Genomic DNA, 20,530 nt, shown 5'->3' on the forward strand with positions numbered 1-20,530 from the left:
TTTATGTATTGTATTCTCTGCCTGGAATCCCTTCCTCCAGACAGCTGAATGGCTTACTTTCCTATCCTCCTTTATATCTTTGCCCAAAAGTCACCTTCTCAGTAAAGCCTTCCCTGTATATCATATTTACATCCATCTGTCATACTGGGTATTTCACTTACTATTGCCACTTTTTAAAACGTAAGGTCCATGAGGGCAGGAATTTTTATCTGTTTTGTTAATTCATACATCCCCTGCAACTGGAACCATGTCTTACTTACAGTAAATATTCCATAAACAGTTGTCCAATGAATGAATGGAGAAAAAATGGAGCCAGGAGGCATAGCTCATAAGTGTTGAAGTTAAAGGTATATAAGTGTAGATAGATACAGTGTGTGGATATAGGTATAGATATAGAGTATATGTGTGTCTCTGTATGTATATTTTTATTTATTTATTTACATTTCAGTTTTTTGCATTCTTTAACATGGTAGAATTTTTTCTTTCTTTCTTTTTTTGAGACAGAGTCTTGTTCTGTAGCCTGGGCTAGAGTGCAGTGGCATCATCATAGCTCGCTGCAACCTCAAACTCCTGCGCGCAAGCTGATCTTTCTGCCTCGGCCTCCCAAGTAGCTGGGACTACAGGCATATACCACCACGCCTGGCTAAGTCCTGTATTTTCTTGGTAGACATGGGATCTCAGGCTGTCCTCAAATTCCTGGCCTCCCTCGATCCTCCCAAGTCAGCTGTGTGTATAAAGTATATGAGTGTAGCAGTTAAAGGAAAGAAATACAACAGTAGCTAGGAAGGCCTTTTTAATCAGGGTAGACCTCAGTACGTATGGAGGCAAAGGACAAAGAACCAGTGGACAGGGATAGATTAACAATACCATAGAAACAGAGGATAACTAAGAATGCATAGTCCCCTTCAAAATCATTTGATAAAGGACAATGATGATAGGGTATTTCCATTTTTTAAAACTTACAGATCGACAGTTCATAGAAACATAAATATAGATGGTCAATGGGCAAGCAAAACATGAAACAATGCCTAGCCTCAATTGTAATTAAAGAAATGAAAATTAAAACAACTAGATACTATTGTTCTGCTACCAGAGTGGCCAAATGCAAAATACCCAAAACCCAGTGCTGGGCTTACAGAGAAATAGATACTCCCATACATTATTAAAGGGCAGGTAAATTGGCACTGCCTTTCCTATGTTTGGGGAATTCCCCATGAGTCTTTCTTCCCATTATAAAAACCAAATTATCTCCTCTCTAGCCTTCCTTATAGCTGGGACACAGGCAAATAACTTAGGCTCTGCCAATCTGATATCTGTGCCATATTTTGAATTAGAAGCTACTGATGCAAATAAGGAGGTATTACATAAGGAATCTTCTCTGGGAAGAATTCTTACTCATACGTATTTATCCTAAGTGTATAAATGTACACCAAGACATACAGATGCTCCTTAATAACTTACAAAGAGGTTATACCTGATAAACCTATTGAGTGGAAAATTCATTTAATATACCTAACCTACCAAACATCTTTAGCTTAGCCTAGCCTACTTTAAACAGGCTCAGCACAGTTAACATTAGCCTACAATTGGGCAAAATCATCTGGCAACACAATGCACTGTACAGTATAGGCTGTTTACCCTGTGCCCAGCATCCTAAGACAGTATCATACCACCTATCAGTAGCCCGGAAAGAGATCAAAATTTAAAATTTGAAGTATAGTTTTGACTGAATGTATATCACTTTTGCACCATCAAAAAGTAAAAAAATTTATGTTGAACCATTGTAAGTTGGGGACTGACTATATAGACAAATCTGTTCATTACAGAACTCTGTATAGTATTATCAAAAATCAGAAATTTAAATGCTTATAAATGATATACCTATGTGGATATATGTGTTTATAATATGGAATAGAGTTAGAGCCAAGAAAATGGAATTAAGAATTAGTGTTAAGAATCATACCTAAGCATTATGCTAATCAAAATACGCCATTCACAAAAGGACAAATACTGTATTATTCCACTTATGTTAAAGTACCTAGAGTAGTCAAATTCACAGACAAGAAGTAGAATGGTGGCTGCCAGGGGCTGGGAGGAGGAGGAACAGGGAGTTATTGTTTAGCAGGTACAGAGTTTCAGCTTTGCAAGATAAAAAGAGTTCTGTGGATGGATGGATGGATGGAAGTGACAATAGCACAACAGTGAATGTACTTAATGCTACTTAACTGTACACTTATAAATGGTTAAGATGGTTTTTAAAAAAAGAAAAAAGGAAAGAATTAGATTTTAAAAATAAAACTAAGAAGTAAAAGCACTAACAAGAAAAATTTTAAGTAGGAAATAGGGGACATGACTTTTCAACAAGAATGTACCTATAGATAAGAAGTGGCAGAAAAATCTCAAGTAGTGAACAAGAATGTTCAGGATAGATAAGAAATGCAAGAGTTAGATCACAAGCATATTTATACCAAGTTCTCTTTAGGTCATTTACATATTGGCTAGCCCTAGAGTGTTGATATTAATAGAGATAACTGGCTTGCTTATTGCTCCCCGAGGCCCTATTAAAAGAAGTACAGTTTTTATCAACGGTCCCCTAAGTTGCCAGCTCTGATCAGACTCCTGTGTCTCTTCTCCAAAGAGAAAGGAGAGAGGAAGATCTTTTATTCAGACTGGTCCCATCATAGAACCTACAAACTAGAGCTGAAATCACTTGTATGGCAGGGAGGAGAGAGAGGCCAGCTCACCATTTCCAGGCACAGACTCAAAGACTTAACAACCAAAGGAAACAGACATTCAAATAAAAATACAGTTAATAAAGATCTCCAATTCCCATCTTACCTCAATTACTATATGCATTTGCTAAAGTGCATGTGTAAGGTGTGGTATTTACATTTCCTTGCAATTCTATAATAGCTATGATGAATAGCCATACTTCAATATTAATCTTATTGGCTATCTTTATCATTCTTTTGCAGGGTAGCCTAATAAATGCTAACCAACAAACTATGTGATTCACAAACTTAAAACTATATAATCACCTTTAATTCATGCTTTTAATTCAACTAGCATAAAAAAGCACACTTAAGTGATATACTAGAATGATGGACAACTATTTAAAAAATGAGATAAATCTATATGCACTGATATAAAAAGATGTTTATGTTAAACAACAAAAGCAAGATATACAGCAGTATCATATAATTCATCTCCTTTTGGGTAAATGCAAAGTGGCACATATTTAAGTTGGTGGATAACAAAACATTTTTCTAGGAAGATATTAATATAAAAGACAATAATGGAGACCTTTGGGAGGGTGGGGACAGTGGGATGAGAAGGAAAGTTTTTAATTCTCATTTTATGTTTCTGTACTGTTTGAAGTTTTTAACAATGTTTATAATATTTTATTTATCTATCCATTTATATATTTAATATAAGATTATCTAAGTGATAGTATTATGACCCAAGTGTGTTTCCTTTATTTATTTCATTTTTTAAAAAACCCTAATAAATGATATTTTTACAAGATCACCATTCTCTGCACTTGACCCCCTTCTTATTGAAACTCTGACCTAGCTTATCTTCCTGATACTGTCTTTTGTTTTCTTTCTTATATAAAATGAGGCTAATACTTCACAAGTTGCCTATGATGATAAAATGAGAAAAAGTATGTAAAATGTCCAGTAGAGTGCCTGACACATAACAAGCACTTAATAATTGTTGCTTTTGTTACCCTGCACATATTAACCCTTTTCCTAGCTAAAAAGAATTTCTCCCATCCAAGTACTAACCAGGCCCTACCTTGCTTAACTTCTGGGATCAGAGGAGATCCGCGCATTCAGGTGGTACGGCCACAGACTAAAAAGAATTTCTCTTTGGAACAACCTCTTCCTTACTCTTGGCCTGTGTGGTTTGAGTAGAGCAGCATGAGGCCTAGACTTAAGCCAATTAGAGCATTCCATTCCCTCTGAACAGAGTGTTTCACAGGGAGCCCAGGACTTTTATTCAGATAAATGATGTTAAAACAAAACAAAACTCTCCTTACCCCTGATCTTTAATTTTAGAGGATTTGAGGCTGGAGTTACTGTAGCTATCTTACCACAGCAAGGGGAAAGCCTAAAGGTGCTAGAGACCACCATGTGGAACCTGACAATAATGCTAAGACAATGGAATGCAAAGCAAAGAAACCAAATCCTTGTGTCTTCGTTTGAACCCTTAAACCATTTATAGTCACCTGACTTTTTAGTTCTGGGAGACAATACATTTTTTTTTCTCAAGACAATTTGGATTGGGTCCTACCTTAGACATTACTACCTTAGACACAGACGGTCCTACCTTAGACATTACTGTAATTGTTTCTTCTTCTTAGATTCTAAAAATGGATATTTCTTCAATGTCCTTGGCCTGGTGCTATCTTCTCTCTACTCACAACCTTAAAAACCTAATCTATTTTTAGTGTTCCAACTATTCTTATAACACTATCCCATCCTATTTTCGGTCCTGAGCTTTATTCTCCACCTCTGCTACCCACTGAATATATCTTTCCATAATTCCAAACTACAGGAATAAAAACATACTCATCTTTTAAAATGGTATTTCTGGAAAACAACTGTTTCACTTCCTACCTTCCTGTGTTTCTTTCATGATAAGTCAGGTGTTTCAATAAGACTAATAAACGAGGGGATTATATTAGCTAGAGAATATTCATTTCTACCTGTACTGTGTCTATGTCCAATTTATTAATCTTGAACAATATTTTCTAAATATGTATATAATACATAAATTCCTGTTTATTTATTTTGATTTATTAGGTAATATCTAATTTATCTAAATATTTACAATTACAAACTTAATTAATCTTTTAAAATATTTACTCATAAATCTAATTTCAAATGTTCTGAAATGTTGCAACCACATTAGAAGGCAAACAAAACACATATAATAATGATGACAAAACTTAACATTCAACTTAAAAGAACTGCAAATGAGGATTTTAATTGTAATTTTGATTTTTCTCTTTGAACTTACTCTTTTTCTTATTATTTTTTTAGAAACAGGGTCTTACTTTGTCAACCAGTCTACAGTACAATGACACAATCATAGCTCACTATAACCTTGAATTCCTGGGCTCAAGCAATCCTCCCATCTTAGCCCCCAGAGTAGCTACAACTACAGATGCCCACCACCATGCCCAGCTAAGGTCTCCTTATGTTGCTCAGGCTGGTCTCCAACTCCTGTGCTCAAGTGATCCTCCCGCTTCAGCCTCCCAAAGAGCTGGGATTACAGGTGGGAGCCACCAACCTCAGCCTGAACTCATTCTTATTTCTTCCTGTAGGGTATAATTTTCCTTTTCTAATGTCAAAAGTGAGGCTTCCCTCCTCAGACTGCCTGAAATTGCAGATAAGGATTGTTGGTAGATGATTTTAGAGTAGGAAGAGAAGACCAGGTTATACTTTCCAAAATGATTATAATCCAGTCCTTTCCAAGTGGACCAGTTTCTCTTTCTAATTAAACTCTGTTAATTTCATGAGACATGCCCAAAGTATTAGCAATGATCAACCAAGTCTTTCTTTCTTGTGACCGTAATATCTTCTCAAAAATTACACTTATTCTAAGTGTCTTATTTTCATAGCATATGTTAATCTCCAGATTTAACTCTACTCTGTAGCTGTTTGTTAAGAATGTCTTCTCTTCATTATACAACTAGCTTAAGCCTGTTTTGAAAATATTTGTTTTTAGTGGGCATGGTTAGGTTCAAATAAATTTTAGCTCATCAGTCAGTTTATTGATTTATCAAAACCACATTTCGCATCAGTCATTAAGACTTCCCATATTGACAGCAATCATCCAAGGCAGTTAAATTAGAATTTACCTGTGACTTATCTTTCTTCCTATCCCATTATCACTAATTTAGGATTCACAAAGAATAGCATCTGACTAATTTTAAGGGTTTATACTCTTAAGCATCAAAATCTACAAAAGCTATAGATTTTTCCCCCTAAAATTACTCTATATTTTTTCCATTCTACTGTGTAGGCACTTTTCACCTCCCACATGGAAGACTGTATAGTAACAATCTAACTAAAGCCATGACTGATCTCTTTCCCCTAAAACACATCCCACATAAGTACCGTTAATTATTCTTCCTATTTTTACCAAGTCAGTCCTTGGCTCAAAATTTTTCTAATAGCTGTTTCTTCTACAGCCTTGACTTGGCTTTCAAGATCCTTCATCAGCTACCCTTCCTCTAACTGGACATCCCATTATTCATCCTTAGCACTTACTCTAATAAGGTCAATGTCATAAACACAGCAACACCAAACGTATATAGAATGTGTGATAGATGAACAATCATAAACAATCCTATGAGGTATTATATGCTGGTTTTATAAATAAATGCTCTCAAAGAGATTGATAAGTCAAGCAAACTGTCCAAGCATACAGCTAAAAAATGATGAGATGTGAGATTCTGTTTTCTATGTTACAACTTTCTATTACACTGTGCTCTGTCCCTCATATACACAACTCAGTTTGATCTAGTCTGTGCTTTTTCCATAGTTGCTATCTCTCCAAGTCAGGTTTTTTGTAGCGTTTTACGACCTTTGAAAATACAAAAGAGTCTAAAAGACCTCAAAGGGAATCCCTACATCTTCTCGGTATGCCTACCAGCCAAAAAAGAAATTTTCATTGAGCTTTGTTTTCTACAGTTTGTGTTACGAAAACAATAATTATTTTTTCATCTTCAAATGTAAAGGTATATTGTAATATTGAATCTATGCTTATTCAACCACACCAGTCCCCTACCCCTTTTTGAGAATCATTGAACCTGATTTTACACTCCTTGGAGCAAGAGCCATAATATAGAGTGACAACGTACGTTCATTCATAAAGCAGATTTACTGGTGCTTTAATATGCCAGACCCTAAGTATGCAAAAATTAAAGAGAAAAAAAAAAAGAGGCTAACAGTTCTCAATGCGAAGTACCTAAGAGTTGCTGAATAAATACTTACTGGAGATAGTCAAATTAACTGGTGGCTCTTTAACACTGTGGGAGATATAACCAAGTTTAAGAATCTAATAAAATTTGTAGGAAAACTAACTCCCCAGAAAAATGCGCAAACACTGAATTTTGTATACAATTTCAGAGGAGTTATAAATTCTCAAGCCCAATCACCTATCCCCAAATCCACAGACTCCAGGTTAAAAACCTAACAAAACTAAGTTCTCTGGGAATAGGAAATGCCGTACTTGCTTATTAATCCTGATTATGCCTTGAACAGTGTAGTGTAGACAAAAGCTGCTTAAGAAATATTTGCTGATCGATAGTTTCCTCATAAAAATAACCAGATGACACGGGTAAATCGTTTCTTCCATTAGGAAGACTTTTAGCCAAATGATTTTACAAGTCCAAACCCCTTTTCACTAGTGACACTAATGATCTAAAAGCAATAACCCAAAAATCGTTATTTTGCCATTGACATGCGGACTACACGATCATTCACTAACCCAGGTCTTCTCCTTGTTGTCCCTCTACTCTCTTTTAAACTCAGGGCTTCCTTCGCATCCCAAGAAGCTACACCCAGTGCCCCACTGCCCCCAGGGAAACAGAAAATAACCAACGCTCCACAAAGAACACACCCTCAACGCAGGGAAGATGGGATCCGGTGACGACTACAACTTCCAAACCCTTTCCTCATCGTCTGCAGATGGAGAGATTTACCTTAAATTCCAGGAAAGCGGCGGCGATTGCTCTCACAGAGATAGGACCAGTTATCAGTAACCCTTCTTACCTCCCCGTCACCATAGTGACTTCTAAAAGCTACACTCCCCACTCCTTCCCGCGATACTTCCCTTAAGCGCGTCATCTGAGCGGGCCCGAGACTCCGCCCCTCAGCGAGCCCGCCCTCTTCTTAAAGGGCGTTATTGGGCAACTGAGCCGCGCCTGTGGGCGGAACCCTACTCCATTTTTTTCCTCTTTTTTGAAACTTGCCAGGTTATTTTTTCAAGTATTTTTAATAATAGTGCTGCTGCTTTAGACCTCAGGGAAAATATTCCCTGGCTCTTCCTTTTCACTTAGTGGAAACTCCCCTTACCACCCAGGTCCCGCCAGGAGTTCGCGCATGCGTGTGAGCGACAAGAAGATGGCGGTGGTTATCGCCGCACTTTTTTTCAAATTAGTGAATCCCAGAAATCATTGCGCGCATTTGTAACGAATTTCCGTTCGAGTTTGTATTTTAGGCGCCATTTTCGAGTGAAGGACCCGGAGCCGAAACACCGGTAGGAGCGGGGAGGGGGAGATTATACAACCGTTTCCAGCCTTGGCCTGAGTGGACTGTCCCGCAGGTAAAGTACTTCTTTTCCTGGTCAGGTTGTCACACTCTTACTTCCTTCCCTATCCGCGGTCGCCTGGAAAGTAGAGGCCTTGAGCTGGAGCGGCGAAGTCCGGGCTGAGGCTGCCGCCGGGAGATTTCGCTTGCTGTCACCCCTCCCCCCTCGGCCGCTCCCCGGCGGCCGGGGCTCTCGCGCGCTTCTCCGGGCTCCACTTTTCTGAGCTGTTTAAGCGTCTCGGGCGGGCTCCAAGCCTCGTGGATCTCTTCTCAAAAATCCCGGTGTCTATCGGGGAAAGGGCGTCTCCTCTTAGCCCCCCTCTCTCTCTCTCATCTCCCAAGGGACTAGTCATCGGGTCTGAGCCCTAACTGGTGACCTTTCATGGTTTGCTATCAGTGGGACTCCGCCCCGGGCCCTGGAGAGACAAAACCCCGCCACCCCAAAATGATTGAACCGGAGCAGGCGCTGCCGGCGTCCGGTGGTCGGTCCCAGCCTTCGTCTGCCCTTCGGTCGGACTGTGGAGAGGAGACCGCGAATCCCTCGGGCCGTCTACGACGCCGAGAGCTAAATGGCGGGGACAGGAAAGTGGGCGGCGAGTCGCCCGTTAGTCTTCACTGCTCTGGAGAGTGGACAGCCACTCAAACGTGAAGCTAATATGAACTTATCTAATACGAACTTATCTGTCCCAGGCAGTGCGCCTGCATCCCTAGCCCCGAGAGCGTGGGAATGTCAGTAAATGTCGCTCTGTGGGAATTACTTAGTTCAGAAATACGTTAGAGAATATTCTTACGCACTTATGCTATGGGCGAACGGGGGAAGGGCTTTAAAAAAATGGAAAGAACCGAAGCAGTTGATCAGTCCTTGACTGATTCCCAGGCACGTCTAGGTTTTCCTACTTACATAGGTCTTGTTAAGAAAACCAGTCTCACCTTCTTGGCACTCGCGTTTTTTGGTGGTTCCTTTCCCGAGGACCCGCTCCCTCTAGGAGGGTTTTTTAAATGGGGCTCTCGGAAACGAGTGGACCGGGTTTCCCCCTAATGGGGCTGGCAGTAACGGTTGGGTTTGCGGGCGGAGCGGGTCCCGCGGCGGGGGCGGTGCGGGCGCGGTCTTGGCGGCCGGCGGGCTGACTTGCTCCGGCTCTGGCTCTCCCTTGGCCCCAGCGACCATGCCCCGTAAAGGCACCCAGCCCTCCACGGCCCGACGCAAAGAAGGGCCGCCGTCGTCCCCGGACGGCGCCAGCAGCTATACGGAACCCGAGCCGCCGTCCGGCCGCGCTGAGGACCCAGCTGCCGCGGCAGGTGAGTGACCCGCCGCGACTCTGCGGGAACGCGCGCTGGGGAACCGCGGGGCGATTCGTCGCGTCCGCGCCGAACGCGAGACTGGCTGGGTTACTGGGCCGGGGGCTAGAGGCTGCGGGGTTGACGTCTGAAGGTCCGGGTCGGTCCCGTAGAGCAAGTGAGCTCAGGAAAGCCATTTGACGATTTTCAGAATGGGACGCCCGTGCAATTCGGTGTAGTGAGGATGGAGGGGATGGGGTGAGCAAACAGCTTCAGTTGTGAATTTCTGTTTGTGGCCTTTTGTAATGATATAGACATCTTTATTTCCGCTAAAATTGAGACGGTCAGCCAAGAGCTAGTGGACTTTGTCCCAGACAGAATCAACATGACTATGTGAACGTGACAAAAAGTTTCTTAACCTTAATCTCACCTTCGTGGTCTAGTTTGCCTTTAAAGAGAGGTGATAATTTATTCGTAACTACTGTAGCTTTTGTGAATCCTGGAATTGGATGACATTAGGAAACTCCTGTAACAGTGCCTCTGAAGCTCATGAGTTTCCAAAGTGAAGGTTCCAGGTGCTCAGCGATACGGAGATTTAAACTAATGTTTAGGAAAGGGAGCAGGGAATCAGCTTGTTGTGGCTTTCCCTTATTTGCTTTATGATGTAGTGTTTTGGCTCCTAAGAGGTAGTTCTGTAGAATTTTGTGATTGGTGGCATTTCTTTCAAGAATTTCTTTTTTAATAAAACCAAGGTGAAAGGTTAGATTCTCATCCCCGTTAATTTATAATAATACTATATTTAAAAGGAAAATATAGATTCCTAGGTTTCATAAATAACATCCTCTCCAGGGGGATGTAGTTGTCCTCCGAACTAAATGCACTAATGTAGGCTCCCCCTTCCCCTTGCCTTCTCTTTCCTTTTCTTTCACTGACTTAGAGACTCCAAGTGAGGAACTTGATAATAGAAGTTTAGAAGAGATTTTGAAAAGCATTCCTCCTCCCCCACCTCCAGCAATGACCAATGAAGCTGGAGCTCCTCGGCTTATGATAACTCATATTGTAAATCAGAACTTCAAATCCTATGCTGGGGAAAAAATTCTGGGACCTTTCCATAAGGTATTTTAAATAATTATTGTAAGGTAATAGGTCTTTACAAGATGTATCATTTATCCTAATATTCTCTCTCTCTTTCTCTCTTACATTTTCTATGATTGTAACAGCTGAAATTACCTTTTGTTGTTTGTCTGGTGATCTTTGGTACATTTTTAGCTATAAAGTTTTCCATTGAATGAAGTTGGTGTGTGTTTTCGTTTGAAAGGAGTATTTTCCCTTAGAAAAGTTAACTATTACAATGAGTTTTGTCAAAAGTCTGGGTTAGAATTAGGACATGGTCTTATTTAAGGTGTTGACGTTTGTGATAGAAGAGAACATGGTGTAAGAAAACTTAGGTTATCTTCTAGCAGTGAAAACTTTTAAACCCTTGTAGTTTTTATTGCAAGTAAAAAATCAAGCAGTGTAAGTTAAAATCAGTGGTATTTAGTATGAACTTTTAATTTTTTTTTTTCTGTTTTTTTATGCAGCGCTTTTCCTGTATTATTGGGCCAAATGGCAGTGGCAAATCCAATGTTATTGATTCTATGCTTTTTGTGTTTGGCTATCGAGCACAAAAAATAAGATCTAAAAAACTCTCTGTATTAATACATAATTCTGATGAACACAAGGATATTCAGAGTTGTACTGTAGAAGTTCATTTTCAAAAGATAATTGATAAGGTAAGGGATTTTTTACTATTTAGTTGTTTGCAACTTCAAGTAAGGAAAACAAAGGACTTAAATACTTTGCACATTTCATTATTCTTGGCTTAAATCAGCTTTTAAAAATTCATGTGTAATTACAGCGGAAGAGATACTGATTTCATTGCCTCCATGACCATACTTTCTTTTGGGGCAATGGTGGTAGCTGGTAAAATATTAAAATTTTTGGCCAGAGAAATTAATTGTATACAGCTCATAGTAATCCTCACCTTTGTGGAATAAAACGGTGAGCAGTTTTGAGATCCTGAGTGCTAAATAAGCATTCTTTTACTATAAATTTTGGGTTCCTTTTTAAGGTTGTATTTTTATTGCTTTAGAATAAATTACCTAAACTTGAAAATGTAACGATTGACTGATTTTAGCATCTTCATTATTTTCATGTACATTAAATGTAATGTTATTAGTGGCCTTTAGTGTCTGTGATATGAAAGAACTTTGCCTCAGTTTCAACTGGGGGAAGGGCAAGCTAATGTGTTTTGCTAGAAATAGAGACAATTATAGGTAAAATGTCTAGATTATTTACATGGTCCTGTCGGGTTTTTCTCTGCTGTTTAATAATTAGGAAATTCGTGGTTCAAAAATGACTAAATGGAGCCTAAAAATACAGAAAACTAATTACATAATGAAATGGGCTTTTGGGTTTTGGAGGTTTTTTAATATAAAGGGTTTTAATTACGTGGAATTTTGTTTAATTTTGTTTTAGTGCCTTCTATTGTATAATTTGGGTTAGAAAATAGATTGCCAGTAAATCAGCTTTTATTCCATTGCCTATTAATTACATTAGATTCATGAAAATTTTTAAAGCCATAGTTAAAAGTAAAGGAAAGTGAGTTTTAATATTAAAATAGATTTGCACTTGATTTTTTTTTTAAAAATCTGTTTTTTAAAAATGAGGGGGATTTAGTTGTAAATTCTTTGTGATTCTTTTTACCTTAAATTAATGGCACACTACTTACCACCCCCCACTAAGAAACTAAACCTTATCACCCCATGACTGCTTCTCTTTTTCTTGAATCATCTCTTGCTGCAATTTTTAAAAATGGACTAGTCTGTCAACATGATTTAATAATTTGGGTCGGTTTGGTTTGGATATGATGAGATTCTTGCCTACCTTCATCAGCTCTTCTCAATTATGCTTTTAGGCTTGTTTGGAGATGGATTTTTGGTTGGTTGGTTGGTTTGGCTTTTTGGTTTTTGTGATCTTTTTGAGAAAGAGACCACCTGGGAAAGTATTCTTTGTTAAGAAGGTTATTTCTGAGAACCACGGCCAGTTTGTGTACATATTCAATTGAAGTTTTTAAATCATAGAATTAGTTTCAGTATGGAGTAAGTGAAATTTGAAGCAGGCCTGTGACTTAATACCAACAATTGTTTTCTGGTTTTGTTTTTCCTCAAAACAGGAAGGGGATGATTATGAAGTCATTCCTAACAGTAACTTCTATGTATCCAGAACGGCCTACAGAGATAATACTTCTGTCTATCACATAAGTGGGAAGAAAAAGACATTTAAGGATGTTGGAAATCTTCTTCGAAGCCATGGAATTGACTTGGACCATAATAGATTTTTAATCTTACAGGTAAGTTTATTAAAGACCTCAGAGGTTCTTATTCTTGTTACTTTTTCTTTTTTCCCCAATAAATCTAGGAGGTTTTCCCTGTTGGATGCATCCTGTATTTTTGAGGCCTTAAAGTACTGTAGCAGCACATCATGGTTTACATACTACAGTAAAGATGCGAATCATTATTTGCTGCTCTAGAAATTTAAGGAAATTCATTCAAAACTATATTTTTATCATCAGATGTTCATTTTATGTTTGGATGGACTGACATACTTGTTCCACTCTAGCAGCACGTAAATATTGGTGTAGTGAAATAAATATTAAACACCAATATTATTGTGCTGCTTTAGTGTGACAGGGATATAGCAACTATCATTTCTGTTTGTATTTCCAGTTAAGATAACATTTTAAATAACAGTCGTTATCTTTTAATAGTCTGTCCTTGTTTTTGTTTTTCATTCTTATCTCTCCTAATATATAGCAAAAAACTGAAAAAGTCTGTACACTTGTCTGTATTTGACAGATTTACCTGAGCATCTAGCTAATTTAATCTTTTTAACACTTAGAATTGTTACATAAAAATTCACTCAAATTGGCTTTTGTTTTGTTTAGAATGACCTTGCTTTCTTGAACCACTACTGTTGGTAGAGCAGAAAGTAACTTTGGTGTTACATTCTTAAGTTTCACAACTCTTAAAGAATGAAAGTCTTTAAAAAGGGGTGTAAAAATTAAGTGCCTGATATTAAGTTGATTTTTATTGGAAACTCTGTATTTTTTGAGTAAATGTATATTCTACCAGCATGGCTTGGTAAGAAAAATCTCCTATTGTTTCTTTCCTATCCTCAAAATTCAAAGTTTAAAAAAAAAAATTTAGTGTAAATCCATGGCTGTGTCAGGCATTTTAAAATTTCTGAGTTTGATTTGAGGGTATTCTGTGCTCTATCCAGAATCACCAAGAACATAATAATAGAAGCAAAACTATTTTGTGATACAGAAATGGCTGAAATAAAGTGGGAATTTTGATTTGATACTAAAAATTTTGTTAGTATGACTGTTCCCAGTAACAAACTTATAAAATATTTGCCTCTATTTCCATTTTAATCCTTACTCTTCAGGTTTTTTTTTTTAATAATTACTTTTAGATGGGAAGGGTGTATACATACATAATGAGTGCATGCGCACCGTCTAGGGAATGGACATGCTTGAAGCTCTGACTGGGGGTTGGGGGGTAAAGGCAATATACATAACCTAAACTTTTGTGCCCCCATAATATGCTGAAATAAAAAAAATTACTTTTAACCGTGTGTAGTGTACAAAATAAATCACTGTCATTCTGGAGTAACTTTTAATAATATCTTTTATTACCAGGCATAATACATGTGTAATCCTTATATGACCCAAACTCATTTAAAAATGACTGTTGAGGGCAATCAGTTGCAAGTGTATTTCTAAACAAGATTTGAATTTATTTAAATGTGAAATTAAAGCATTTTTTAAATCAAAGTTAACTGTTTTATGGACTTTCATATTCTAGGATTTGGTTAATTATGGATAAAAACTTACACCCCTTTATAATAGTAAATTTGATGATACCATTTTGTGGGAAACTATATTTGTGTTTTGTTTATTTGCTATTTCTTTACTAGCATCCGGGGATAAAGTTTTATACTTGTGCAAAGACTCATCAAAATAAAGTGGACTGATTTTAACCCTTTTAAAGATAACTTTTTTTTTCCATGCAGCCTCTCTGTACATAGTTCAATAATAAAGTAAGCTAATAATAACTACCCAAAGGAGTAAATAATAGTTTATAAATTGTCAACTTTATATAAAATATGTGCTTCTGAAGTACCTAGGATGCTTAAGCCCATTTGTCCTTGGAATAATGTGAAACTTTTGATGTGATCTTTACAGTTAAATTGTTTAAGGCATTTCTCCCTAAATAATACCAAGGCAAATTTTCCAAGTTAACAGATTCGATTTGATACGATTAAATTTACAGATAAGGACCTTAGGAACTCACCTGTTAGGAAGAAACAGTGATTGGACTAGATAGAACTAAAAAGTTTGAGGGAAAGTGGCAGTGATTTCTATAGATTTTTTTTTTTTATCACAATCATAGACTCTTACACTGGAGATTTAAAGGTAAGTAAGAAGGTGGTTTTTATTAACCTTCTCTCTCACTGAATAACATTCATTTTAAAAACTATCTGTGATTTGGGAGGCTGAGAAATCAGAGACATCATACATAATATCACTATCTACAATATAAATGATTATTTTGAATAAAATGTAGACTATTTGGCAATGGTAGTGACTAACAGCCTAAGTAATCTAAATTTAGTAAAAGGAAAAATTTGTTTTTAAGATTAAAAAGGACTAAATTTTAGAAGTCTATAAGAGTAAAATTGTTTACAATGTCAGTATATTGGTTTAGGTTTTTCAAGCAGGCATTTTTAGTATTTGAATCCATTTAAGATTTCATTAGTTGACCATTCAAACGAGTTCCTAATATGGCACTATGCTAAGATGCTCTAAATAATATAAAGATGATTAAACATTGTTTCTTGTCCTTAAAGAGATTTATACATGCCCTCAAAATGTTAGATTATGATTGACCATTTTATTTTTCATGTTTGTACATTTCTTTTTATATATACCTTATTTGGGAGCCTTTGTCCTATTATAGTAACTATTCCAAACAAGTAGAGTTTTATTAGGTCTGTATAGTGTTTCAAGGGTAACTATGACTTAAAAATTAGGTTTAATCGGTTTTGTTGCATTTGCTCTTTTCAAAGGTAGAAGAACAATAGTACTTGTATTACAAAGTTGTATTAATGATTGCTATCTCAGGAGTGTTTTTATAAACTACTCAAAAGCCACAACTATTAGCACAACTTTAATTTTTGTCAAAGTTTTCAACTTCATTTGCTTTTTGTCTTCATATTACAAAGACTAAAGTTAAAAACAAGAACCAAGGGTTTTCTTTTATTTTGTAATTTGGAGATTGGATTAACCTAGGTTTCAGTTATTGCCTATCCATCCTTCCTTTTTCCAGTATACTTCTCCTAAGCTTGTCATGGCATATAAACTATTTGAGTTCTAATCTTTTAGTCTGTAGAAATAAGTCTATGCTATAGTTTAAAAAAAATGCTTAGTTTTATCGATAATACTTGTTTTCCAAAGGTGTCTAATTCAACAGCCTCAACTATGAGAAAAATAGGAGTGTGCCCCTAACCAACCAGAATAGGTATCCGTAAGTCCAACCACTAAAGTATTATCCTATTTATGCACTTATTTTAAATAGATAATAATCTGGGTGATTCGGTTTCTTGGCCCCTGGTAACTTACAAAGAGCAAATTAGAATACAAACTGTTAGGGGAAGATAAAGAACAGTTAATGACTTACAGTATAGTAAAAGATGGAGAAAATAAAAGGATTATCAAGGTAAAATAAAAATTATAGCCTAGTAATTCTGGACCATTTAACTTTGATGCAAACACACGTATTTATCTTAAGAATCACTGAGGCCTTATTAGGAAAAAAAAGCTTTCTAATAGCTATGTGGTGTTTGAGTTTTGTGTACTTCATGCTTGCTAAAATTTAGATTACATTTGAATAAGGATAAAAGGCATTTTACCTATTCATTCCTCTTAGAGTCTTACTCTGTATTTCTAAAAATTAGATCATCAAAGAATATTATAACTGGATCATAGTATCAATGTTTGCCACCCAATAAAGCCTTTAATGTATTAAGATTTAAGCCCTTCATATTATAAATGTCCTTTTGAAGCATATTTGCTGTTTTTGTTACTCTTAAAAGTCATACTGAATATTTTCTACAGTTGCTTAATGTCCCTGATACAGTATGAATGTAATTTAAAACATAGGAAATCCATAGTAAAATAACAGTAAAAAGTGTTTAAAACCTTGTTTAGTATGCTATAAGTTACAGAAAGTAGAGAAAACAATTTGGGGGCCCATGAAATTTTTTCAGCTTCAGATACTAGCATTATAACAACTTGAAACTTTTTTTGGTGTCCTCGTGCCAATCACTATTTGTAATTTGGAGCCTTAATATGGAAGGGTGACTTTTAATTCAGGTTGATACTTTTAAATTATTTCTGAACTTTATTGAATTTATTTGTTACCCTAAATTAAAACTATATTTTAATTTTACATCGATTGGGTAAGTTTTCTGAAAAAATAAGAAGTGGTCCTCTAGGCACAGACTGTCAACCCATAGATTACATAGGAGATGGCACGAAGTAGAAAAGGGAAGAAAGCAAATGGTAGCAAGTGGTAGGACAGGCAAAGGACATTGAGGAACAGAGCCACAAAAAATGTCCTAGGTTGACATTGGAATACCAGAGCAGTCTTAATAGTCAAAGGACAAGTAAAGGCCTTATTGTAATATTCTGTTGATTCAATGGTGCTAATCTAATAATATAGTAACAGGTTAAAAAAAAGAAGAATGCGTGTAACAATTGATGAAACAGTTGAAAACACTGTTATATGGGATTTGAGATGGAACTATTTTGATTCATAAATGTCCTTGTCTTTTTTAACTGGTTTTTTTTTAACTAAGTAACCTTATTAGAGTAAGAGGAAATCATAGCTATATATCCTTCATCTTATTTGGGGAAGGAGGAACAAATAACCAAAAACAAGCAACTACTGTGCTTTACGCAAAGCTAGACGGTTTCATTGTTTTGTTCATTTGTTTTTGAGACACAGGGTCTTGCTATGTTTCCCAGGCTAACCTCAAACCACTGAGCTCACTTAAGCAATCCTCTGGTCTCAGCCTCCCAAGTAGCAGGGACTACAAGTGCACACCACCACACCTGGTGTTAGGTTGTTTCTTAATAGCTATATTCCCATATCTTCAAGTAATTTGGCCAGGAAAAAATGTGGTGTTTTTATCAGTATAAACTGTTACTGAATCCCAACCTCTAGTTATCTGTAAAATGTATACTTCACTGATACTTTACAGCCATTTGACTAAAAATATAACTTCTCTTGGCATGGTTTTTCATTCATCTTAAAATAGATATTCAGATATTCAGCTTAACTAGGATAGTATATTAGGTGTCAGATATTGTTTATTTGGATTATAAACAGTAACCCATAAGATTTAAACTATAACCTCTAGATCAGTAGTTCTTAGCTAGGGGTATAGTTCTACGCCCCGCCCCAGGATATATAGCTGTGTCTGGATACAGTTTGGATTGTTATAGCTGGTGGAAGGGGATTCCACTGGCATCTGGTGGGTAGAGGTCAGAGATGCTATTAAGCATGCTATAATGCCCAGCACAGCTCTACACAACAAATAATATCCAGCTCAAAATGTCAGTATTGCCACTGTTGATAAACCCTACCTAGATAAAAACTTTGAATAACACTCTTGGCTTCTTCAATGGCTTTGAAGTTCATCCTGTTATAACTGAAAGATTTGGACATTTTTCCAGACTTAGATCCTATCTAAAACTTAAACTATTGCTGCAAATGTTTAGAAAGAACTGACAATTGAGAGAATAAAATATTTTACATAAATAAGTATCTACATATTTTAATTTATACCCTGATTCATGTATAATGTGATAAATGTTATGGTGAATTAAAAAACAGCCTTTTAGGATAAGAATTTCACTTTATATTTGATAATCATATGCTAATAGGCTGTCAAAGTATCAAGTGATGTATAAAATATTAAAAATTATGCCTTTCATTGAGTAGATTTTAAAAGGAGCTGTTTTATCTAGTTCTGTTATCTTTTTTTTACTTTTTGTAATAATAAGGCTTTTGGTAAATATGATGCTTTGTCATTAACAAGTATTACTGCAGATTTTTAAGGTTCACTCATTCACTTTAAATAAGGTATTTAAATATACTTTTTTAAATGTGTAATTCTTTTTCTTGACTTCGTCTTAACTATTTTGCTGAAAACAAGAGGCATTTTTTTTTTGACTTGTTTGTCCCTGTTCTGTTGTAGTAGTATATAGATGCTATGAAGTAAAATATCAGCATTTTGCCCAAACATGTTCAGACAAAATTTTCTCCATCATCAGACTAAATGGCTACCTGGCAGTCAGCCTTGACAGTTACTGATTGTGGATTTTTCTTTGTTTTTCTCTTCATAATTAAACTGCATAAATACAAATACATAAATTTAATCTAAGATTTTAATTACAGTTTAATGTTGTTATATTAGTAATTACAGACAAAACTTTTCCAATGTCTTATGTACCAGTGCCATTAGTTTTCTCCAGCCAAGATGGTCAGATTTCTTCTGTTATTACCGTGAGAAATAGGTCATTTCGTTTTCCATTTAAGGCTCCTGTTTTTAGAAAAATAAATGCTAAGTTTTTGACATCCTTATGAAACCCATCACTTGTTGAGGAACTCATAATACCAGCTTTATAGAGAAAGTATAGTAATACTAATGACTTCAAGGTCTCAAGACCTTGAGTCTTAGTACAGTTTCTTTTTGAAAATTCTTTGTTTTAGAACAGAGGCTCCAATTATGTTATTAATAGTTGATAATGTTGCCGCTATAATTGAATTACAGATTAAATGAATGCTTTGCTCAATTTTGCTTAATAGAAATGTTAAATGTTATTTATTTACATTGAAAGAACATTCTAAATGGGGAGATCTTCCTTTGGTGTGTATGTGTATATATTATAATTTTATAGAATTTATGTAATGGAGTATAAATTCACATCCCGTATCCCCTTCTGTACAATTAAAACTCTTCAGAATATCAGTGGAGAGAACACTTTTATTTGTATCTTAATAAATCTTAAAACCACTTAATGTACATCATTTAGTTCATTACTACTGGGTTTGTTAATTGACTTCTCTCAATTCTCTTAAGATTGATTTAGCTAAACAGATACAGTGAGTATGAAATATGACTTTTTTAAAGGGTGAAGTTGAACAAATTGCTATGATGAAACCAAAAGGCCAGACTGAACACGACGAGGGTATGCTTGAATACTTAGAAGATATAATTGGCTGTGGACGGCTAAATGAACCTATTAAAGTCTTGTGTCGGAGAGTTGAAATATTAAATGAACACAGAGGAGAGAAGGTGACTCTTAAGACTTTTCTTATAAATTAGAATGTATTATGGATTAACAAATTTTAGAATCAGATATTCATGTTGTGATAGTTTATGAGGAAATGTTTAGTGTCTGATACTGAAATTTATATTTTTATATTAACATTTAAGATGAGCATTCTTGTTAATTGCTTTTATGTAATGTTGGTATATTTTAAATTCAGACTGTATATGATGGATGTGTTTAAACTTTTAATTTTTGTAGTTAAACAGAGTTAAGATGGTAGAAAAGGAAAAGGACGCCTTAGAAGGAGAGAAAAACATAGCCATCGAATTTCTTACCTTGGAAAATGAAATATTTAGAAAAAAGAGTCATGTTTGTCAGTATTATATGTAAGTGCCTTCATTTATGAATTTTTATATTAGTTTTCTAACCATTAAGTGAAAGCCCTTCTCTTTTCCTGTATTAGAAATGTGAAAACTTGAGTGAA

At 36.0% G+C, this 20,530-nt stretch overlaps 2 protein-coding genes across 7 annotated transcripts in view; one reads left to right on the forward strand and one right to left on the reverse strand.

Annotated features, from left to right (window-relative positions):
* IFT80 (intraflagellar transport 80) overlaps window positions 1-7,837 on the reverse strand; it is a 131,792-nt gene extending 123,955 nt beyond the window's left edge. The window contains exon 1 of the mRNA XM_045539561.1: window positions 7,718-7,837. The gene's annotated coding sequence lies outside the window, so the exon portion shown is untranslated. The remainder of the gene's footprint in view (window positions 1-7,717) is intronic.
* A 357-nt stretch (window positions 7,838-8,194) lies between these two features.
* SMC4 (structural maintenance of chromosomes 4) overlaps window positions 8,195-20,530 on the forward strand; it is a 33,672-nt gene continuing 21,336 nt past the window's right edge. Inside the window, exons 1-7 of one of the 6 annotated variants that reach the window (XM_045539563.1) lie at window positions 8,195-8,340; window positions 9,486-9,623; window positions 10,540-10,718; window positions 11,183-11,374; window positions 12,817-12,993; window positions 19,905-20,069; window positions 20,305-20,432. In XM_045539563.1, coding sequence (XP_045395519.1) covers window positions 9,491-9,623; window positions 10,540-10,718; window positions 11,183-11,374; window positions 12,817-12,993; window positions 19,905-20,069; window positions 20,305-20,432 — 974 coding nt within the window. In that variant the 5' untranslated portion in view covers window positions 8,195-8,340; window positions 9,486-9,490. Of the gene's footprint in view, window positions 8,341-9,485; window positions 9,624-10,539; window positions 10,719-11,182; window positions 11,375-12,816; window positions 12,994-19,904; window positions 20,070-20,304; window positions 20,433-20,530 lie in introns of those variants that run through there. The other 5 variants (XM_045539564.1, XM_045539565.1, XM_045539566.1 and 2 more) reach the window with 5 other exon arrangements.

This window comes from Lemur catta, chromosome 1 (genome assembly GCF_020740605.2).
Source record: "Lemur catta isolate mLemCat1 chromosome 1, mLemCat1.pri, whole genome shotgun sequence".
NCBI classification, from domain to species: Eukaryota; Metazoa; Chordata; class Mammalia; order Primates; family Lemuridae; genus Lemur; species Lemur catta.